The 24,389-nt window shown below is 44.2% G+C and overlaps 1 protein-coding gene across 7 annotated transcripts in view; it reads right to left on the reverse strand.

The window, feature by feature from the left end:
- Positions 1-24,389, reverse strand: part of BMF (Bcl2 modifying factor) — a 45,796-nt gene that overhangs the window by 20,100 nt on the left and 1,307 nt on the right. For 3 of the 7 annotated variants that reach the window (XM_066998560.1, XM_048080619.2, XM_048080618.2), the window contains exons 2-3: positions 23,498-23,818; positions 22,405-22,568 (exon numbers count right to left, since the gene is read on the reverse strand). In XM_066998560.1, coding sequence (XP_066854661.1) covers positions 22,405-22,568; positions 23,498-23,813 — 480 coding nt within the window. In that variant the 5' untranslated portion in view covers positions 23,814-23,818. Of the gene's footprint in view, positions 1-2,926; positions 9,169-11,798; positions 12,344-12,808; positions 15,621-22,404; positions 22,569-23,497; positions 23,819-24,389 lie in introns of those variants that run through there. The other 4 variants (XM_066998564.1, XM_066998561.1, XM_066998563.1 and 1 more) reach the window with 4 other exon arrangements.

The following is a 24,389-nucleotide window of genomic DNA, read 5'->3' on the forward strand; positions in this document are numbered from 1 at the left end:
TGCCTGCCTCAGGTTGGGCTCACATGGTCCCACACCACCATGGGCTGTTCCAATGAATTGCCTACACTAATTAAAAAAGGTGAAGTGAAATGATGGAAACGAGTTATTTCTTTACAGATTCCATTAACCATTTCCGGCTATTTATTTCTGTCGATTTTTTTTTTTTTGCAAAAACTCATGCTGTTATAAAAAGCCAAGACTCATTGTCCACTTATCAAGAGCTAACTGTCTCCATGAAACATACTTTCATGACTGTCGCTGTCGTGATTTGAGCAGCAGACGTAAACAGGGTCATCTCCAGCCATAGTGGGTGGATGTTTAGTTTATAGCGCTGAGGTTAAGAGTGAAAGCGTGTGACTAAGAGCAGAAAACAGAGGAGCCTTTGTATACATCAAGAGCCCTGAGGCAAAACACAGAGAAGGAGAATGCTGACACAGACTCTAATGGAGAAAGAAAAGAGTCCATTATAAATGTTACAGAGAACATAATTCATTTAAGAGAAATCAAGATTTAAAGGACTTATGCAGGGGAATATGAATATTGACGTCAATGTGTTATGCCTGTCAGTTTGTCGTCTGACTCCATACATGTATCAGAGCACGGTGCATCATGTCAGGTGGAAGACAACTGACTGCCAGAAAGTATCGTCCACTCTTTGTTAGGTTCCTGTTGGAGGCAGGTTTCTTTCAATCCAGACTCTGGCCTTTCACCAGGAAGCACCAATATGCACAATGAGGCAATTGCATCTCTTGCATTTTAACACCCATCCATCACCCGAGCGGTCAAAAGTCACTCTAAGGACACTTTTTCTTTCCCAAACCCCATCTCTCCATAAATAGAAATGGGAGAAGAGGGCAAAGGGAGGAAGTGGGCTGGATTATTCAGAACTACTCGGGTAAGAAAGTACAAGGGCAGAGCTGGTTAGTAGAGCTGATTCCAAGCTTGTATATATATTACAGAGAGTAAGGACCGGCACATTTACTGCACCATAAAACAAAGGCATGAGTGCTTAAAAAATATTCCCCAAACCATATGCTATAGTGGCTTCTAAACTTCAGCAGCCAGAGTCATGAAAATAGAGTGCTTTGTGCAGTAGCTTGCGCAACCGAAGAACTTTCTCGTCCTCGGAGTGCTTTATTATTTTTAACGAGACAGGCCGAGCACTTCTTGATAAACATTTTTTCCTTGAAGCAGTAATCCTACTTAAACTTTTTACCTTGTCCCTACAGCATACCACTAGGAAGTTCATAACAAAACTCATTTTCTCTTAAAGCGCTAGTCATGTCAGTACATATAGCAAGGGATGCATTGTGATTGCTATGACTGGAAATAAATTGGAAGTGCCATGTTAATATGCAGGCTTAAGATTTTAAGAAGAAAAGTTTTCTAAAGTATTTTCTAAAGTCTAATTTCTTTCAAACTAAAATAATTGTATGCATTAATGTCTGTTGTAATGGAAATGTTAGTAGTGTTTGGTCCTGATGCCTACCCCTGACAACGTTTCCATGCAGCGACCCTACTTTGCCATGGCCAGATGACAGGCAGCAGCTTGTGACAGATGCAAACAAGAAAGCCAAGATTAATCCAGGCAATCTCAGAAGGAAAGCAGTCCATGCAACTGTGCACTTGCCTTTGTTTTGAGCAAGGTGCAATGCATTCTGCTGCCTTGGCAAATCCTTCTGGGGTAGCATTACAACAGTTCATTTGTAAAGGCGATTATTTTCTTTGATACAAGAATTACGAAAGATTTTAAGAGTGAGAGTTTGATTAATGGTAAGAATTTAATGAGAATCAGCAAATTCAGAGCCAACACTCCCATCTAAGTCAATCTCAGTGCTGTCCCCGCGTATCAGTGTGCTACAACAGGCTCTTTCATAGTCACATGATACTGGCCAGGGGACACACTTTCAGTAGATCTAATACAATGAAAAGAAAAACTGTCTTTTTCCCCCTGTGGGCTTAGATGCACATGTGGCTTTTCATACCACCCACATCATGTGTTCTGAGAATGAAAGACCCTTTGTGACGGGCACACACCAGCAGAGGCAACTTAACATCGATTAAGATTGTTAACTCAGTTTCCTAAAGCCTCCCAATGAACACTGTACAAAAAAATGATCACATTGGTGGAGGCATGTGGTTGAAGGAATTGGATCAATGATACTATAAATAATTTACAATACACACCTCTCATTTCCGCTCTACCCAGTTTAACTGTCATTATTTAATGGACATATTTTTTCTCTTTCCCTATAGAATGCAGTAAAACTTCAGGAGAGGCCTGATGACTACCAAAACACATATCTTGCTGTGTATTTTGGATGGCCAAGGCATTCACAATTTTGTATTTGGAGGAGTCATCACAAGCCCTCTGAAAGCTGCAGCCACCTTTGTCCACTGCCTTTATGTCAGAAGACCAGCAAGAACTGTACCTCCCTGGTAAGACTACCATGCAATGTGTGTCTTTATCCTCAAGGCCTGAGGTGCCTCTGAATGTACCTGCCCAGGCAGAAGGTAAGCAGCCATCAATCAAAGGTCACATTTTACAGATTTGGAGAATGCATCCTATGTATGTTCTCAAGAGAAGGAAATTCTCAGGCTCCCGATTTGAAGCTGCAAGTTAACAGTGCAGCTCCAAGTTGACTGCACAGCTTCAACTGGCAGCAGTTCTCTATCTAAGCACGGGAATATCCCTCCTTGAAAGAGTATTTCATGACTTGAATTGTGCCCAAGGACAGCAGTCCAGTTTGGAAACAAAAATGTGTCTTTGCTGCAGGGTGTGGTTTTAGGGTACACATAAAAGGATCAACCAGATATTTTCAAAGTTGAACAACCAAAACTGTATCACCAATTTAGGTAACCCAAGAACTGGCCAGCTGTGGGAATGCCCTCCCATCCCTTAAAAATAAAACAAAGAACACAGACAAAGAATTTAACAATTTTATTAAAAACTGTACCAGTTATTAGAAAAAAAAAATCCAAGTATTAAAGTATTAAAAAGCACCAAAGAAAGAAAGCACAAAGCAAATATACTGCACAGATACAAAAAATAAAAAAAAAAAAAAAAAGGAGCACTGCCCAGTCACCATTGGTACAGGCAGGAGTCCTGGAGGCACACAACCAGGATAAACAAAATGCTACATTCTCACTGGGTCTCAGTCCATGGCAAAGAAGGTGTGTGCACTTCAGGACTAATCCAGACAGAAATCTCACAGGAGAGCATCAGATTTACTTCTGCAGCAGGACAGTATAATATTCTGTTGAACATTAGAAACCATGGGGAAACCCTCCACTGAGGGTAATGGAAAGTTTATTAAATACACTGCAAATTCTAGCTCGTTTTACCCTTTTGGTTTTCCAGATGAAGGACTCTGAAGTTTTAAAAAAGAAAAACAAAATGTATCCCATAAAAGTAGAAAAATCATGCAGGAGAAGGGAGAAAATGCGAATCCATATTTCACAGTATTCTCATCAGTGATTTTTACCTAGAAACATGGGAGACTGTACTACATACCATTGAAGAGAATGGAAGAAGAGATACATTGTAAGTTTTACCAAAACCAAAACAAAACAAAACAACATTCTAGACACCCAAACTCAAATTTAGTGGCAGGTTTTTTATATATACCCAGTGGAAACAGACATTCAAATCCCTTGGGCTGTTTTGAAATTTCTCGATTAGAAGCCTAGCTTCTGACTTTTATTGAAGAAGATACTGACAGTGTTGTCTTTATGTCACACCAGTCTCTCCCCCTTTTGCCATTAGAATTGTCTTTCATAATAGTCTGATAAAAAATGGAGCTGAGGAATCTGTGACGATGCTCTCCTGGAGCTGTGTCTACAAATTAGGGAGACTCCTTTAGATTTAAGAATAACTTTATACATGCAAAATTTTCATAATAGATTTTAAAAACAGTTTAAGAATCTACCCTTCCCACCCCTCCATTCCCCAAAGGCAGCTAAGAGTCTGAAGACAGAACTGAAACATGGCTTTAAAAACAGCCCACAGACATTAGGTTTCGCTTCCCAGAAACCAACTTCCAGCATGGGATTCACAGGAAGAGACCCTCCTTTCTGTGGCTAGGGGAAAGGTGAGGCACATGGAAGAAAGAAGGGGTAGGGGATGTCAGACTGCATTCAATTTAAGAACACACACATGTACACGCACGCGCACACACACAGGCACACACACACAATTACATTCCAGTGCATTTGATGTGTTTGGTCTTTTCTGCTTTTCCTGGTGGAGAAGAACTGAGCTGTGTAACACCTGCGTGAACACATGCAAACCAAAGAAACAGAGACCACTGAAGTCTATAGGAACTGTAAAAGATTGTTCTGTGATCTTTTATCAATTCCTTGAGGTATTTCTTCTTGCTAAAACAATCAAAGGCAACAGGTAGGCATTTTTGTAAATGATCACAAATGCCAGTTTGAAAGACAGACTCTTTTCAATGACATAATTAAAAACCTTTGTTGTCAAATTATGCTAATACTCTATAGTGCTTGGTCCATGTGCAGAGCTCCCATGAATATGGATGAGCAATCCATGGTCCTTTTACTTATAATCCTGAAGTAAATAGAGCTGGTAAAATAAGGCAAGACCTCCACATTTCTGCATTCTTGTTTGGCTTCTAGCACATACGTTATGTGCCGTCTGTATTTTTCCCTTTAAAAATACCCTCGATAGCACACCATCCAGCCTGTCACAGTCTCACCATTCCCACAGCTTCAGCAGAGATATTGGTCAGGACCAGTAGCAGAAGGATGGAATTCATTTTACAGAGTTGAGGGGGTCACAATGCAACAACTGCCTCAAGTCTTTTTCCTTTTCCTTAGAAAAGAAACTCCCAGACCTACTAATGGGCAGAATCTGCAGTTTCCCAGAAGAGTGCCAAGCCCCATGCTGAATGAAGTTCAGTCTCGGGTACAGCTCCAGTGACTGCTATGGAGCAACTGCTATGGAGGACTGTAGTAACCTCACATGCACACATCTCATAAAACTTTAATCCAAGTTTGGGGGGACAAAGTAAACAGCCAGTAGAAAGAAAGAAGTCTTTGCAATCACCCTTTCTATATCAAGAAGGACTGGGTTCCTCTCCTCTAGTCCCTTGTTGATACCTGCCTCCAAAGCAAAGGCTGATAGGGATGTTTCTTTCAGGACTCTTCTACGGAAAGTTTAGCCAACAACCGTCTAATCCCGACCAGCTATTTAAACTGAGATATGTTATGCAGGAATTCAGCGCTACCAGAGATTATCAGCACCTTGGGAGAAGTCTGCAGCCCCACATACAAATCCAATGGCAACCCCTTCTATGCAAATTCATTGCCTCTTCTGCCTCTGTTGTATCCTACTTACGGCAGTTTGCAGCTATCCCTGGGCAATCACCTTGTGATTACTGGCTCAGCTTTCAAGAATTGCAGGAAACAAAAGTAAAACTAACTATTCCCTACTAGCACCAGGCCTACCGGATCCCAGGATGGCCAGGGTTACAAGATACTCAAAAGGGTGGGAAGCTGGGAAGGGATGCCAAGACCTCCATCCATCTCTCAAGGAGAGAGAGCTGAGGTCTGAAGCTGTTCTGGAGATGTGTGAAAGGCAAGCAAGACACTTCAACACTGCTGGTACCATCAGCAGCAGCTCAAACTTTTTCTTAAGAACTGCTTGCTAAAATTAGGAGTCTGTTTTAGAAGGAAGATCCATCTGCTCTCCCTAAATTGTTAGACTGTAGTTTTACAACACAGAGAGAAACAGTATCCCAGTCCTTTTGCCAAGACAACCTGGTATCAAAAGATTCTAGCATACTCCTTCACCAACAGGACTTAGTCCACATTCCTTGGAAGTGGCTCCCCAAACAATCAGCCTATGTCTGCAGTCACACTATAAGAGGCTCTCTGAGGGGACGATCTCCTCAGTGCATGCTGAATGGTACTCACTAACATGGAATGGGTGACAAACAAAAGGGTGATCACATGAGGGATGTGCATCTGTGTATTTGTTGATAAATATGTGAAATCTCCCCACCCTCCAGAGAAGACAGAATCATCTGACCAGGCCAGAAGGAAAAAAGAAATAACAAGTACCCACTATTTCCTCAAGTAGGTGAGACTATAAGCACGAAGCAGCTACTTTTCCTCAAGTGAATAGCCAGCCTGCCCCTCAAAATCTACATAAAGCAAAATAAGACTTTTGGGTTGACAGAGCGTATTTCCTTTCTCCAAGATATGCAGATATGGAATATAATTAAAATATATTATCAGTGGTTGCAAATCTCTGGCAACAGTAACCACCATGCATATTGCAGGAAGTCAGCCTTTGTCTAGGATTAGCCCTATGTCTCCAATGAAGTATTGTTGTTCAAGGAGGTTTTAACTTAAAACCCTGGCATGACCAGTTTTGATAAGTTTGTTGTTACACTGGGAAATACGGACTGGCAAAGATGTGTCTTTCCCTGAGCCAAATGATTCTATTCAGGCAGTCGGCCTGACTGCAGAACAATTCCAGGTGTTTGTTTCTCCACCTCGAGAACAGTCTTATCCTAGATAAACCGGTAGGGTCGCAACACCAGAAAGTGCCAACACCAGATCTATCTTTCCAGCTTACGTATCCAGAGCAGACACCGGCATTATTGGCCTGTTTGGTAGTCAAGTCAAGGCAGAAGGGAAGGGGAAAGCTCACAATGGTTTTTAGCTGTCAGGTGCACTTGCTGAGTCTTTCATAGTTTGCAGGGCTGTTAGGATGAAGCTTTGATCTACTGGTTTGTGACTGTGCCTGATAAAGGGGCCCTGGTATCCAGTGACAAAATGCAAGCATCATGTCCTAGAGTATGCTGGCAGGCAGCACTGCTGTGTTGCTTCCTGAGCCTCAGCACTTCCACTCCAGCCTCCTCAAGACCTTCCATTTTAAGAGTCCTCCCCTCAGCATCCAGCTTCCCAGGGGGCCCCAGTTCAGTCTGTGCTTGCACTACTCCTCAGGCTTTCCCCCGTTAAAGTCCTCATTCTCCAGTGACCAGCGTTTACTCCAAGCAGACTGTGCAAGACAAGGCATGGAAAGCCTCATCTCTGCAAACGCGGGTCGAGAGCGGCTTCCATGCTGCCGCGGCATAGTCGGCAAAAGGTATCACTTGTATCCCTCTGGGTAACTCTGTAGTGCACATGCTTAAAGAAACAATACAAAAACAAAAACAAGCCCTCTCCCCCCAAGAACCTTCCACCCTCCTAAAACCCACCCCCTAAAATATTACTTGAGATTAATTTGTATGAATTATTAATCATCCTGGACAAACATATTACTCTAGCACTAGCTAGAAAAATAACAGAAGAGGAGAAAAAAAGCTTTTCTCACATAAACTCTCATTACGTTAAAAGAGAGTGGCTGTGAATATACAAAAGTGAAAAAGGCTTTGGGACCTCTTTCATGGAGCTAAAGCACATTTTGCCACAGTAAAGCAGGATGCAAATCAAGAAAATGGGGCTGGGAAAGAGGGAGAAAGTCCAAATTTAACTGTGTTCAGTAAATTGTTACCAGACACGACAGTGCAATGATGAGATTATACAAAATACCAGAGAAAGCATGAATTAGAGAAGGATATGCAGAGAGGGGTGGAGAAGAAAGTGTATGTGCAAGTAAACTACTCTTCCCGTACAGTAATGCTTATTTTTCAGAGTGGACCAAGAGCAGAAGAATTTCTCAGTATCTGAAATCAACATTTATAACAGGGCTGAAGAACAATTCTCTGGACAGATCTTCCTCAAGCTAGTTTTATAATTTCAGATCTACAACAAGTTGCAGTGGAAATATGGAAATGGTCTGAAAAAAATAAAGTCTGTATTGGTTTTCTGTTAAAATTCTACCGTAGTTACCACTGGGTTTGTGAATTAATGATACTTAAGGCTACACAGAAGTAGCCTTAGATCTTTAAGGTTATTTCCTTTTGGTAGGGAAATTTCCCTGCACTGGTCCAATAATGTCAGTCATACGGACAAACTTCTGAGTGCATACAAACCAGGAACTGCAAGGAGATCTCCCTTAAAGTAATATTATTGCTGCTAGTCAGTATATGCTTACAGCAGCCTTCAAACATTACTTAGTGGAGTAATGGATAGACTGTACAGTGTGTGTCAAACTAGCTGCTAATTCATTTCCCTGCCAAATCCTGAAGCAATTTTACCAGATGCCTGGGACCTAAGCCTTCCTAACCAACCACATTATGGTAAGAGGAAAGAAAAGAACAAAACAAACACCCATCATAACACTAATAAAAGCATATACATTAGCATTGTAGAAGAATGATGCTTGTGTCATATTCCACGGTTTTCAGTTTCTTGCTGGCTTATGGGCACTGCGAACACTCAACTGGAAGTAAACAGTGGTGGAAATTAATAGCCACCAGTAACTTCAGAAAGGCTTTTAAGAATGTTGTACTGAAACAGTTTGGTCTATCAGTGGCCATGACAAAGAACAACTTCATGTGAGAGAGCTGCAACTGCTGCCCAATGGAAAGATTTAAGAGATTAGATTTCATTGTGATTTTCTCTCACATAAGATACAAAGAAATAAACCCACTCAGAAAACAAGTAAGCTGCTGGATATAAACTATTCGCATGTTTCATTGGTAACAAGAACTTTCTTCGTGGAGGAATCAAGCACCTCTGCTCGTGAAAACACCCACAGTACGTTTAGAGTCATCAATTCCGACATCACCTTTAACTAGCAGCCAAAATGACACTCCTGCACTCTATCACTGACTAACAAACAGGGCAGAGGAAGCTGTTAGCCTAATACCTGCCTCTCCTGCACAGAGGTTACCGGTGCGGGGAACCAGCAGCAAGCTTTACCAAACACACCCACATTCTGGCTTTCCTTCGACAGTGTTGGACAAGAGCTCCCTGCCTCGCAGGGCAGGGAGCAGCAAAGAGGAGTCCATAAAACCCCAAACTTGAAGACGAGTAGAAGAATTTCAGAGTCCTCACATCCGGCCGGCGGTGTGCATGTCTCTCCCCTGAACCAGTGTTTGTTCAGTGCTCCCTGCAGACTGGATGTGGCCTGAAACAGGTGGGTGAAGCTCACCTCTGCCCAGTGTGGTTCCTGTTCGCCTCCACATTTAAGGCCAAGTTGTGTAGAAAGAGAAAAAGCTGCCACCACACTTGATTTCTGTTCTGCTGATGCTGTAGAGGAGAACAGTTGAAACAAAGTTATTTATATTTCTAAAATTGCAACATACCACTTCTCTTTTCCAATAACAACTCAGTTACACTTTTCAAGAGCAGACACTTTAATCCCATCAGCATAACAAGGGGGTGCAGCAAGGGATGAGGGGAGAGAGGGAAATGATAAGTTCTCCAGAAATAATTGTAGCTCTAACATTACAAAAAGAAAAGAGCAGACCCTTTATGCATTGTGCACAAGAGGATTAAACTTTTTTTTTTGCTTGTAGGATTTTGCAGAGTTTAGCCAAGTGCTGTTTTTAATCAGATTGGCTTCTGAGCCTTTCAAAAGCCCCAGCTGCATGAACAAACAACCTTTTTTTTTTCTTTTTTTTTTTTTTAAAAAAAAGCCCCCCTTCACCCCAAAAGTAAAAAAAAGAAAAAAATATAACTGGTGATCCATCTGTAAGTGATTTGACACCGTGAAGGTCAAAGGGTTAATCTTCAATTTAAACCACACTGCTGAGACAGCAAAACTCTGATTTCATCTAGTACAAGAAAACACATTCGTGCACACACACACTCCCCCGCCCTCCCCCCACCACATTTTCCTTCCCAGCATCTCCAAGATAATACTGCCCTTTTTATAGCCACTTTTGACAGTAAGCCATAAATAATCAGCCTTGGAGCCCTTTCCTACTGACTGGAGCCAATTAAACCTTAAGCAAGAACATACTTGAAAACACACAAAAAACCCAAACCAAGAGGTTATTTCAGGTCCCATTGTCAGGGAAGAAACATGGGAGTTGAGTTTCAGGGGGACACCAGGCTCCATAATGCAGCTTTGGGGCAGGGACACTGTTCCTTCTTTTGTTGTGTGTAATCGCCCTGCAAAAGTGGCTCCTATTATCCCCCCACCTTCCCGCACTTTAATGGCATCTCATACAAACAGGTGGGTTTCTCTTTACATTGCCCAGCCTGGGATACTATTTCACCTCAATAACCACCCCTCTATTAGAAGTCAGGCTTTGTTTTCTCCTCCAGAATTCCATATTTGCTAAGCAGGACTGATCATTTCTGGAAAACAAACCAGCCCCAGCCCCAGCCCCAGTCCCCCCGCCCCCGTCCCCAGCAGACAAGGAAACAGAAGACTGGCTTCCAACAACTCTGCCTCAGCACACAGGAGTTCATGAGAGCACTGAAGCACATTATACGAACAAGATGTTTCAACTTAGAGTAGCCCAACAGGGCAGAACAACACGGTTGCAAGGCATTCTTTATGTAATCACAAATAAGAGAGGGTTGCAACTGGAGTTAGTATACTGGAGACGTGTCAATAGGCGGTTCTTCAAAGCCCCCCCCTACATTGGTTATGTTTGTATCTCAGCACGGGCAGATCCGTGCCCACAAATCACAAGCACACACCTGACAGGCTTCAGAAAACCTGTGCTCACCTTGCATCTCAGCAGTGGTTCGTTCTGCTTACCGTCAAGACCGAATGGTTGTCTCCTGGAGTTAGGAGAGTTCACACAGCTCTAATCACACATTTCGACACCCGTCTGTTTGGAGCATCGCCCACAGATGGGAACTCGAGAGCCTGGTATCACTTATTTCAAAGTAACCAGCCCCGATTGTCCAGACATGGCTGGGTTTACATGAAAACAAGTCTTTCATAAACTGTCCTCTGTGGCTGGGTTACCAACGCCCGAGTTGTTCTCAAAAAGCAAGATGCTTGTTGTTTTGCTGCTCACCTCTCCGTTTGACCAGGCTTGTCCTTCCTTGTCGAACAAACTCAGAGATTTTTCTCACCCTTTTCCACACTTCCAAGCCTGCTCAAACACGCATGTGGAACCACAATGTTCTGATGACATCTAGATACCATGTTTTTACCAAGCTATTGTGGCTTAAGCTGAATAATCCGTAAAGGGAGATCTTCCATGTAGCATGTCAATGAAGCAGCATGCAAGCACAATAACTTCTGCTGCAGTTTCCACAAACAGCGAACTATGCTAGGAGAGCAGAATGGACAAACATAGAGGTGCTCTGAAGGCAATACTGTCACTTTGGCAGATAATTTCATTCCATTGGCAACCAAAAGGGTGAAGAAGTGTCTTATAGGGAGCTAGTATAGGAAATGTAAAAGGAAGTTTAAAAATTGGTATCTAAATCCTGAACTTGAAATACATCTCAGCTGATCTGGCACGTACAATTTCAACTACTCCACCCTGTCAGAAGGACAACTATGTGCAGGAACCCCGTATTTAATGTCCCACTTCATGTAGGTGGCTGCTTTGGGCTTCTCACACACCTTAAGAGATTTCTAAACACTCTCTCTACTCCTGAAGTTGTAAATGTCACAATGTCAACTTAGAAGCAATCATTCTTTGTTCTTTGCTGTGATAGGTGAAAAAAGAAAAAAAGAAAAAAAGAAAAAAAGAAAAAAAGAAAAAAAGAAAAAAAGAAAAAAAGAAAAAAAGAAAAAAAGAAAAAAAGAAAAAAGAAAAAAGAAAGAAAAAAGAAAGGTTGTGTTCAGGGAAAAATAGTGGAAGGAGAGAGCTCATCTTCCTCCTTTTTATTATTTATTTATTTAAGAGGAAAAGGACTTTGAAAGAGTATTGGATTTTGGTTTTGTTTGGTAAATATGACTTAGATATTTACTTTCAGAAGGGCTACAGATTTGCAAGAGAACCAGTGGGATGTAGTATCGCAAGCACTAATTCTAAAATTCTTTTTTTTTTTTTTTTAATATTCATACTCTACCATGTTAATTTAACTCCCTATTTAAGCTACTTTTTTGGTACAGCATTTTCTTCTTTCTCCAGTTAAAAATGTTTCCTACTATTTACCTGATACACTCAATGAGATTTCCACACAAGGAAGAGCTGAATAAGAATTATTTCAGCCTTGTTTTCCCTTCCTTATAAAAGCTTAAGATCTCAAATCACTTTGTGAATGACATTTATACCATTAATTTTGTTTTGAAGTTAAAAAATGGAGCACTAGGCAACCTACTGCCTACAGCCTCTCAGCAGGCCGAGGGCAGCTTTCTAGGTTTTATTCTTAGACTGCAGGGCTTCTATTTTCCTGGGTCCATATTTAGCCGGCATTTCCTTCCATGGGGTTGCAGTTCACACACACTTTCACTGGCTTGCAGACTGAAGTAGCCTGCTCGCACTGTCCTCTCCTTCCACTAATTCTGGAAAGTGAACCAGAGCAGGAAGGTGATTAAGACCAGAGCTAATCTGGCAAAAAAGCTACCTCTACTATTGATCAGGTCATCCCTAATCCATCTGATCCACGTCACCATGTAGTCAAACTGATGCTTGTGCCAGCACAACAGAAAGGCAGCCTGAGAAAAGAGGAGCAAGCTGGACTGCTTCCATCAGTGGCAAGCCTAGCCACCACGGCTTACAAAACTATGGCTTCACTGCTGGGCTGAGCTGCTTTCTGCGGCACCAGTTCAGTGTGGGGCAAGAGCCACAGATATTCTTTGCAATAGAGATAGAGAAACCAATTTATAGAAAGATCTGTCTGAGCCTAAAAAAAAAAGTACTTCTTGCAAGTTTCAGTAGCTTTTCCCTAGATATGCCTCTGCCAAGACCAAAATACTCAAATATCTCAGGACTGTTTTCTTTTTTTTTGAGGGGGGTGTTGGGATTTATTTTTATTTTTATTTTTGGTGTTTGTGGTATAGTTCAGCTGCCAGGAAGGACAGAAAGCCCAGGAGAATGACTCCATGAATTCTACATCTGATTTTTTCAGATGTGGTATGTTTCAAGTCAACTCTTACAGACTCAAGGCTATTGTGGCACAGGTTTACGTTTTTCCTAAGCTTTGCTATGCTGATTGCACCCTCACCAAAGCATTTCAAACCTCGGAATCACTACTGCAGTAAGGTATCAGGGATGAACACTTTGCTACCTCCATGTAGCAGTAACACAAGGAACGTTTCAAACCTCCTTTCCCGAGATGGAAAGAAACCCCTTTTGCCCTCTACACTAGCTGAGACTGAAGAAAACTAGAGTTGTGAATACAGTAAGTCAACACAAAGCTGGAAACACATAAAAACATTTCCTATCACAGCTGCTGCTTTTTGAAGGGGATATCCTTAAGAGACTGTCTGTCTGAGATGTTAGCATGAATGCTTCAGTGAGTCACAAGGAAAGGAAAGGGCATTTTACAGGAAAAGTGTACTATGCAGAAGTAACAGTACATTAGCAAACCCTACTCCATGAACTTTGCTGGTAAAAGCCAGAAAACTGGTAAACAAACACATAAAAATTGCAAGAACCTTACTGGAAACAAAAAAAAGAGAGACAGAACTGACCTGGCATTTGTTCCTTCCCCATAATTATTACTCCTAATACATGTTTAACACTGTCAGTATACAAATATACATCTGTGAAACACCACCCCAGATATCAAAAGCTTTTTGCTCCTTTCAAGCCCTTGAACGTGGTGCTCAAGGGAAGAATAGTAAGGGTAATACACCTGAAAGAAAATTCTGTCCCTCTGCCAGCTTCTTGAGTCCTTAGGCGTAAAGACTTAATAGACGAATAGGATTCACATTTCCATCTGATGGAGGTGCCACTAACATCTTTGAAAAATAAAGAATATGTTCATCATATACACCTATTGTATGTGGGTATGGCACGTTCCTATCACACATACAGAAGCATGCACCTGTCTGCCCTCGTCAGCTTGTGGGCAATTTTTGACTTCGCTTCATGGTTTGCAGATCATTAAGGGTAAAAGTCCGATCATGTCTTAACTGGAAGGTTTAAAATATGGACATAAATGGCAATATTATAGCAAAAGAAGAATACTGGCCTATGTGCACATAAAAACATCATTCTTCCTTTAATGACTAATACAAGCATTAGCAGTAAGTTGTTGGGGTTTTATTTATTCACTGAAAACAAAAATACTTGCACACCGGGAGCAGTTGCTGACTCATCGCTGAAGGCTGTTTTGGCTGCCAGGTGGCTGGAGGCGCATTGTGCTACCACAAAACATGCTTCAGCTCAGAAAGACTAGAAAGTCACAGTCCCCAAGGCAACAGAGGTTACAGAAGGTGTCCCCAGTTGGAGAGAGAAATGCAGGCCAGTGGAAGTCAAATCCAGATCTTTCCAGCTGTGATTCCGAATGACTGAAGAATAATGCATGTTTAAAAAATTAAAAAAGGAAAAGAAGGAGACAGCAACAGAGAACAAATGAAAGAGGAGCTTGGCGGCACAAGGGAGGACAAGGCCCTTCCCGCCTTGCAGAGCCCCTGGCTTGGCTGCGATGGGCGACGTTTGTGGTGGAGGGAGACTTCTCCCAAGTACGGTTCCCTTGGCCAGAGCCCCAGCTGGGCTTTGTGAGGCGAGATAAGCAACACGTGTGCCTGTGAGGAGAAGGATGCGCAGGAGTGTGTGCAGGGAAACCTGGCGGGTTGGGACCCGGTGCAAGGCAGAGACCCACCCAGGTGTAGTGCTGGCCTGGGCAGCAGCGGACCTCAGATGGGCCCTGGGCACAGCGGGGCAGGTGAGCCCTTCCCGGGCCGTCTCGCAGCTCGAAAACAAGCAGGCAGCCGCTCGCTCTCGCCTTCCTCTTGTGCCGAGGCTGCAGGAAGTGGAAGCAGACAGGCGCCATGGCAACAGGCAGCTGACTGCGAGCTGGGAAGGGCAGCCACCGGCCAGCGCTTTCCCAGGCCCGCTGCACCGGCCCGGGGCACGGGGAGTTATTTTCCACCGCGGGGGTGGGAAAGGGGAGGTAAATAAGGGTCCTGCATTTCCACAGGCCGCACCTGGTACTGCCTCACCCTCAGGAGAGCGCCGGGGCAGGGCTTGCTCCTCTGCATTTCAGAGGTGAGGGTGCAGAAGAGAAGCCCAGGCCATCCCTCCGCTTCCGCAAGAGCTGAAGACAGCAGCGCAGCACCCAGCCGAGCAGCGGAGGCAGATTTATTTACTCAGCATTTACACCAACTCCAAGGCACCATCCAGCGCGGGGGTGATCCCCCTGGTGACTACGGCGTACCTCGGGGTTTCGGTCAAAGTAAAACTCGGGAAGTTTTGCAGGACAACACCCCGGCGGGGCGAGCGCGCCGGGGGAGCCGCGGGCAGGCAGGTGCAGCGCCGGAGCCTGCGGGCACAGCCGCCTCTCGTCAGCAGCTCGGATGACTCACAGGCTAAATTTAGCGAGCGATATAAACACGGCAGCCGCAGCGCAAACACTGCCCGGCAGATCCCTTCTCACGCACGGCGCCCTCAGCCCACGTCTCCTCGCTCGCCGAGGTCAGCGCGGCCTTCGGGGGCTCCGGGCTGCTCGGAGGGCCTCGCTGAGGACGGCTGCAGGGTGCCGGGGGTAACGGGTTACATCAGAACGCCTCATTAGGGTTAACGGGAGTTGCCTCACTGCTTTATTTTTAGATTGCTATTCTTTCGGCTGCGGTGCAGTCCTCAGAAAGATTACTTTGCCATTGGCGAGGGTAGCTACCAAGGAAAAAAAAAACAAAACAACAAAACAGAGACTATAAAAGGCTAGCAGGACATTCCCCTTCAATGGCTTGAAACAAAGGAGGACTCCGCAGTTGGGCCCTTGCTTCCCTGCCTTTCCACCATAAAACTTAATTGAGTAAAATACAAACATACACACTCCTACCATAAATAATCAGTCCAAGCATCTCATCATCCCCCTAAGAGATGGCAGTATCTTAATAAGATCAACCAATCTAAGCATGGACTGGAGGCAGAACTACTGGGTTCCAGTCGGTGATCACTGCATGATCTCAGACAAGTTATAACCTGCATTTCCTACTCTCCCACACTAAAAAATAAGTGGGATATTACCACAATTATTTCTTAATTGAAAAATAATTTCTCAACTGTCTGACTGCTCTGAGTGGAAAGCACATCACCGCTGCCGTGGTTCATGTGGTACTGTGAGAACTGAAGAAATGGAACACAGCCTGCAAAGAACACTGGGATTTTACAGGAGAACAAGAAGTACCGTATGTTATTTAAAGCACACCATGAGACTGCAGGTGATGTCAGAAATACTGTAAAATAGTTCACTATATATCACTTGTACTGTCCCAAAGGATTATTCCATATCCTTTAGTAGCAGCAGTTGTGATGTTTTGAGATTGTAGCCCCACTGCCTGAAAACACACCCCGTGAAGGATTCACAGCAGTCTGTTACAGAGTCCTCATTTCTCTCCTGTCACCAGGCTCCCTTATCCTCTGCCCACTTCCTCTACCAGAGTTAGGCAGGAAGTTTTGCTTTTCAACATTATCCACTTTTTCAAGCAGGAACAAAAACCATAATATATTTAAATCTTTTGTCAGATGAAAGCATAGAGAAAAAGAATAGATTACGCTGATACAAAAGTTCTGTTTTTTATTAAACTAATGCATAATGGTTGTATGCAACTACCACATCAGGAGTTCATACAGCCCAGCCTCCAACAGCAGCCTTTTGTGGCTGCCTGAGGAAAAGCAGAGAGAGCAAGTACATGCAATAGCTCCCCCTAATACTCTTTCAGCATCTAACTATTTTGAGCTTACGACTTCCTGAGTCAGATCTGGTTTCTGTTTACCTAGTGACCCTTTCTATGGCCATAAACATGTGCCAGTTCCCCCTGAACCCAGGTAAAGAACTGTGATGCACAATGTCTCTTGAAAAGGAGTTCCAGAGCTACTTATTGCATGGAAAAAAGACATCTTATTTACTTTGAGCTGGCTCCTACTAGCTTGATTTGATTTTGCCTTTGTACTGGGATAAGCAAGTTTATCCATTCCTTCACATCACTTTTGATTTCTGTTTAATATTGCTGCCATATCCCCCTTGCTTTCTGTCTGTCTTAGCCTTATCAGTCCTAGGCCATTTTTTCTTTACATGTATGGAAATTTCATCATCCTTCTTGCCTTTCTCTGAACCTTTTACAGTTCTCCTGTATCATTTGTAGAGGAAGAAAGGAAACCAAAAGTGTATGCAACATTCAAAATATAGGAGAAACATGGATTTATGTTCTTGCTCTTCATTTCCTTTCTTAACACACCGAAGAATTTTATTTCATGTCAGAACTGAAAGGGTCAAGCAAGTTTCTTTTAACCTAATGTCAAGTAATCAGCTCCACAGGCAGCAAGATTTGGGAAACATCAGAACAGGTGCAAGGCAAGGGGCAACAGGTTGCAGTGTCACTTATCCACATGAGGGAAGGTGCACTTCTGAGCCCACCACTTCCTTCCCTGTCATTTGTCAAAATGGAAAAAAAAAAATCTAACAAAATTAAGAAAAAAAGATATCTGTCCCCACTTTCCCATATCTAGATTCTGATTCCACTGACTGTGTGAACTCCTCTTCCCCGCTATGGCACACTTGATTCCTCAAGCCTAGTATCCCAGTTCTACAGCTTTGCCTCTCAGTCTTCCCAGCCTCATACCCAGCCTCTCCCCTGCCCTCTAAACTGGGCTCACCCATGTATGGAATTCTCAATCTGATTCTTTCCCATGTCATGCTCCTGCATCCTGAGCCAGAAGCTCAAGTTCTGTACCAATTGGCATCCCACAGCCAGCAGAGCTGAACAGAAGATCCCCTGCTTTGTGCAGCAGCAGCAGGGACCAACCAGCGCTAGCTAGAAGCAGAGATCTTGAGATGTACTAACCTACTCTGGAAACAAATCAATGAAAGCACTTACCCAAAGTCTCAAAGAGACTGCAGGTACGAGTAAGGAGTTGCTGGTGCTACGGGCTCAGCTGCAGGACAGTTTGGGAATCTTTGCATTACATTATTAGAAAGCTTTTCTTTTTTTTTTTTTCTCTTTTCTTTTAAAGTAAAGTCATAACACTTTCTTGCAAACAATTCCAGTTAAAAAAGAAAAAAAACTGTTAAAAATTCCCTGAATGTCCTCAGTAAACAATGGAGAAAGCCTGGTGGAGTTTGGGATGAGTATTGCACATGTAATGCCGTGCACCCATCATCCTGCACTGAGAAGTTTCTGACAGGACACTCAGGCTCCCTGTTGCATAAGCAGAAGTGTCTCAGAGGATGCCTCAATAATTCTCATGAGACACAGAGGGGGAAAAATATGCAAAACGTAATAAGTTTCACTTTCAAAGGAAAATAACATTTCCTCCCGGACATTTTCAGTGTAATTAACTTGAGGCAATTGGGTACATGTCTGGTAGCTTGTCCATAACTGGTGGTTATAGGCATCCAGACTCCGCAGGCTGCTCGGGCCCACAGCACAGTGACACAGCAAGAGTTATTTGCTGAACCCTGAACCAAGTGGGGAATATTCAGAAACAAAGTTTTCTATAGCTAGATTCATGGAGGCTATTTGAGCATGGTCAGCATATCTAAATCAACTGCAGGATTCCTGATGTGTTGGAAAGGGGCTTTGTTGTTGTTTGTAATGCACTTATTTACTCAAGAAAGCTCAGCTCTGATTCAGCATCTGGTTCTCATTGAGGCTCAGCTTTTTTTAAACCAAGCTTTCCAGATGGGTTGACTGAAGCACAAGGAGGTCAAGAGACTTGTCTGAGGTCATACAGCAAGTCAGTGGCTCTGCTTGGACTGGAGCCCAGAACTGTTCAAGGCTACCACTCCTTGGCTCTTAAAGAGACAATTTTATCCCCTGTGAAGTGATCTTATCACCATGAAGAAGAAATGTGAAAAAATGGTCCCCTCAGAGCTGCAGCCTGCTTCGAAAGAGTTATTCTATTTGGAAAAAGCTGAAGCGTTCCAATGCCTTGGTGGATCAGGTCAAACCAGAGGGGTGTGATACTGATGTACGGTGTCATCCACCTCACACTTATATAACCCACATGCTCCTATAGGGTGGCTCTGCACTGCTGCTGCTTGTCTCTAGCTTTCTACTCGCATTCCTTCCAGCAGCACGTCAGATCACAAAATTCACTGTCCATTGAAGCTGAAACCTCTCCTCAAGGCACAAGGGTGCACTGAGAACCTGAGGAAGAGCCCAAGCACTTGCTGCCATGGCCTGGACAAGGGAACCCAGGCAGCACATCTCTGCTGACTGAGCAGCAGGTACCCGAAGCTCAGCTCCGCTCTCCATAGCGCTGAGTGTACCCTTCAAGCTCAGGCACAGGTGTTTGTTTTCCAAGGGCAGAGTGAGAAATGCATAACGGAGGAAACATTGCCAGAGGCTACACAGCCTCAGACAGGTAAAAGGTACTAAACAACTTCAGAAGACATAGGTGGTCTCACGCATCATCCGAAGAGCTCTTCGGAAACTGGATCAACCGCTGCTGCTTCAGGAACACTGAGCTTTGCTCCATCCTTTCCGAATAAATTAGGATCTTAAAAAGATTAAAGCCACTGAGTGCTAGGGAATGTTGTGTTATTGCTCTAGCACTGTTCTAAGGATGAAAAGCCAGGCTTTAAACTACCATACTCTGTTGAATATATTAATAGGAAATAAAACCCTGAAAATGGTGCACATGCCAAAAGCAAACATAGGTGCGGCCAATTTTCTTATTCTTACAAGATGCATACCCAAAAATCTTTTGTATAGCCAAGAACCACAAAACAAATACCACATAGCTCAGGGAACCCAGGGAAGAGATAACAGTGACTCTCCAGGGTTCCCAGTGTGGGATGGGGTTAGACAGTGCGTGTTGCCGAGTCCAATGACAACTCAATGACGTCAACCTCAGCAGCTATTGCCCGTTCAGTTCCCTTCCCTTTCACAGCCAGGGATGTACAATAACCAGCAGCCTTTGTGTCAACACAGCCTTTCTGCTGCAGTAGCAAAATGAGAGCCATACCTGAGCTGCTGGAGTGTCTTACAGAACTCAAGAGCCACGCGAGGACAACCCTTCAGCTGGCCAGATGATTTACTCCAACACGGAAAGTCCCTCCTAACTCCTGCTGAAGGAGCATGTACTCCTTTTCACAGGTTCACAGATAAAGTGTTTTGTAGTCTCCAAAAAGGGGCACAGCTTGTTGAAAACCAGACTTGCTCTCTCTCAGGACTTCACAAGACCACACTGGTGTGACTAACTTAGTGGTTTTCTAAATCTGATTCAAGACACCACTCTGGAAAGTTGGTTTTGACCAAATGGTTGAAACAGGCTGGAATTGGGCATCCAAATCTGGGATTAGTTTCACAGCAAGCTAAATGACAGCCCAGTTTTCCACGTCTCAGATTGCCCCTTCCAAACCACAACACACTGTAAACCAGTTCATGTGTCTCCGGAGAGACTTGCTTGCTTCTTCAGCAACCAGCTGGGAAGAGTCACTGCACACAAGACAGAGGGGCTCCTGCACGAGAGATCCATGCCAAAAGCCAAAGGAAATCCTCCACACAGGGTTGGGAGGGAAGGGACTGGGCATGACAACGAAACACTCCATGGGGAAAAGTGCCTTGGACACTAATATGTGCCTCAGTACTTAGTTTTCCTGGCAGACAAGAAAGGATCCCTTAACAGTTCCAAATGCCAAGGCCTATCCCAGGGTCAGGCTGTGGAGAACCACTGGCTGAACTACTCCATCCTTGGTTAAGGTTTTGTATTTTTGTTTTGTTTTCAAATTTAAATGGCTGAACAGCTCCCCCTCCTTTACTACTTGTTGCTCTTCCAGTCCAAACAAAGACAGCAGAGCTCCTCCTCTGCTGGCTGCACGATTGGGCAGTGCAGGCGGATGCTTTTGTTTACTAACTCTCCCACATGCTTGGCTGACACGCAATTCGGCTGGCCGGGCAGTCCTGGCTGCAGTCCTGAGCATGGTACTGGGAGCCCCTGCAGCACACGCAGCCGGCAGCTCACCCGCGGCTACGCGGCTGCAAAAGCCAGAGCAAGGGCAGTTTCAGAGGGTTTGGGGTGGGCATTCTCAGATGCGTTTCCAAGGCACGGACATCAGATAGGTGCACTCCCCGAGATGAACAGGGTCAGGTTACAACCAGTTTCACCAGTTCGCTCCAGGGCTCCTCCGCTCCAGAGATGGCTAAACCTTTCCTTAACTGAGAGAACCTGGCTGGAGACAGCGGGCCCTTCAGCTGTTGCTAGTGAAAAGGTGGCACTGGGGAAAACCCCATTCAATCTAGTAACGTAAGGTAAAAAGCTTGCGGCGGTTCATCATTTTCTGTAGTTTGCAAAATGACATTCATCGCCCTATCTACATCTCTACAGGTTAATCTTCCTGTTACAGCTTCTTTAATAGTCATGCTGTTTGAATATGAAGAATCCTATTTCCCTCATGTCTTTCATGTCACAAAGAGAACCAAAACTTTGCCCAGCCACAGGCCACGTTCTCTGACCAGGACAAAGACCCTCACTTACCTTTGAGAAGAATTGCAACAGATCCCACAATTACAGAGCACTGACTCACTTGGAGTCACACTCTGAAGTCAGCAAGAATGTTAGCTTCTTCATATGCAAGTGGATACACACTCTACAACACCTTGTTGGACTTGCACGCAAGTAGAAAAGTGCTACCTACTGCTAAAGTTTGGCCACCTGCGCCAAACTCTGTATGGCTGGGATTTTCATTTCTTCATTATTCAACAGAGAAAGGAGGGCAAGGAAGAAAGAATCTGGGTTTTTAAGGATGCTGGGGTTATTTGGTTTCTTTGAAAAGCAGTGTTTCTTTTTTGTTGTTGTTGTTTTGTTTTTATAGAGAAAAAAAAGATTCTGGAGTGTGGTTTTCAGACCCGATGGCATCTTACAGCTGTCTTTTGTTGTGAGGAAGTTAGTCACAAGTCTGAGACACTAGCTAGGACTGTCTCACAGAGGAGCTGCTAGCAAGTCTAGCACAATCTAAATACACTCTGCAACACGTGAGACAACTATCCCTAAACAACAAGGAGTGTCAAAACAGACTCTGGGCTTGTTGTCATCTCCAAGATGAGGAACTGATATAAGCCACAGCCAGCCAGCTGTGCCACAGAAGAGACAATGCTGGTGGTGAGGAGGGTAGAGGAAAACAGTGAAAGCTGTAATAAAAAGCAAGGGGGAGACTGCTGGAGAAAGTACCAGTGACCCTGCTGCTGATGAACCAGAAGAGCTGGAATAGCAACAGCAACCTTCCCAAGCAGTAAATGCAATCCCACACGCTCCTCTCTCCACTTGCCAGTCTTTACAAAAAGCCACCAAACTAGCATAAGCAAAATACACAGGGATACCACGGCTTTCATCACTGCTGGCAGTTTGCTGCCTTAGGCAGCAGCCTGCTTGGCTGATGCCTGGAGCCAGGCTTCAGGAGCACCACTCCTGGATAAGTAAGCCCCCACCTTCCCCTTTGGAAACACCCTACCCTCTGTATGTGGAGCCGGTGGAACTGGTCTGCAATGCACTGCAACTTCCGTGCAATCTGCACCTCCGCACGCGCCTCCTGCTGACCTTCCTGAGGCTCCTCTTGGAGGTGTGGATCCAATGCAAAGCCAACTGGAGGGACGTGTAAACGGTAACCAGCGTTCCCTACAAGACAGAGATCAGAAGAGTTGTTCTCCCAGCACAAGGAATAGCTCTTCTATTCGGTACACTTCATGCACACTGAAAGAACTGCACATAATCCTGATTTTTTTGACTCTTTTTAAAGTCCAGTTTCTGAAGCCCAAACAATGACCACGTACAAGCAAGCATGCTCAGCTTTTAGGTAGATTTATATCCATTAAGCAGAACATTGTGTTGCTTCCCCTAATCAAATGACTGATAGGATCTTGCACTTGGTTCTTTTTGCTTGTTTATAGTTCAACCAAGTGCTGAGGTGCTGGTTTTGTTTTTTCTACACTTTTTCCAACATTTCTGCCTCAAGTTGTCACCCATTAAAGGTTACTGCATCTTTTCTGTCAGACTTCTCCGGCATTTAGTGGGACCGATATGAAATAAGGCTGGATCGGATATGCAGAGCTGAGTCTTATCAGTTACTTATAAAATATTGCATGGACATGCTACATATTTAACAACTCTAACTCCAGGAAAGAACCTAAAAGCTGTCCCACTAAGCGTAAATTGTTGCATTTCTATCTCTCCACCGAAAACTTCCAGGAGCCTTCCCATGTGGATGAGACAGCACAAGAGGTTAAAAAATACGTAGGTAAATGGTAGGATATGAAGGATGGTGAACACTTTAATGTCTAGCAGTACAATAAAATGTGACAGAACAATGCGAAAGAAAAAAAGGGGGAGTATCAAGTACAGCAGAAGCAATGAGCAAGCGCCTAGATCTTGCAGTGACAAGCAAGGGTAAGAAGATACAAGTCATCTCTCCTCAGGGAGTATGAGAGAAACAAAATAATTTAAGTCCTTCAATTGAATGCCCTAATGAAAGAAACTTTGCCTGATCGGGGAAGTGCTGAAGGGACAGTTTCCTTGCTGAAAAGCTGGTGACATTGGAGTGCTCTTACCATAGAAGAGTCTCCGGGGCTCTTCAGTGACTCCACAAGGCAACATAACATCCTGACTGGAAGAGGACGGGCTGAGTGTTTGAGTTGCCTTGTCCTGCTGCTCAGGATGCCTGACACCGGGACCACAGCAGTGTGTGAGGGGAAATAGTTGAAACCTCCCCAGAAGGCAGCTGTAGGACTGGTTCTGTGTGAAAATGCCTGTTGCAGTCATCTCACCAGGCTGACCTGCAAGTCCAAAGTCATCAGAGTGAAACACGTCATCGTCCAGCCCATCCAGGCTAGAATAGTCCTCTTCCAGGTAGCTGGGGCGATCCATTGCTCCTGCAATAAAGGGACATTTGATGAAACAGCTAAGACAAGAATCACATCCAGGAGACAACGCCTTCCGCTCGGACAGTAAGGCACAGGTCCTTCTTTCGTGCCTGCCTGCCCCCCTCCCTCCCAGTGCAGCCCGTCTGCATGGGCAGGAGAGGCGAGTGACTCAGTGGCGAAGATCAGGGCTTTGTGGAAAGTCCTCGAGTGCCTGGCCAGAGAGAGCCAAACTTAACACGTCCAAGGCTCCACCCACGACTCCAATCCCACAACTGGTCACAAGGAGGGAGCCAACCCCTAGCCTCAGCACATCAACACTGAAGAGACATGGTTGTAAAAAGCAACCCCAATCCCTCAAATTATCCTGTGCCAGTCAACTTCTTTGGGGTTTGCTCTGCTTTGGCCTGCTGCATTCGAACTTTATGGTATGCCCCATTCACTTCTTCCCCAACTGTTGATGAAGTAAAGCTCATAATCACAAGGCTGCGAGGCCAGGCTTTTAAGAAATCCCAGCGGTTGCAAAACTCACAAGAGCTGGCAAAGCTGTCTCTGTGAAGCTCTCCATAACTTCTCCCTGCAC

Source organism: Anser cygnoides, chromosome 5 (assembly GCF_040182565.1).
Source record: "Anser cygnoides isolate HZ-2024a breed goose chromosome 5, Taihu_goose_T2T_genome, whole genome shotgun sequence".
Taxonomy (NCBI): Eukaryota; Metazoa; Chordata; class Aves; order Anseriformes; family Anatidae; genus Anser; species Anser cygnoides.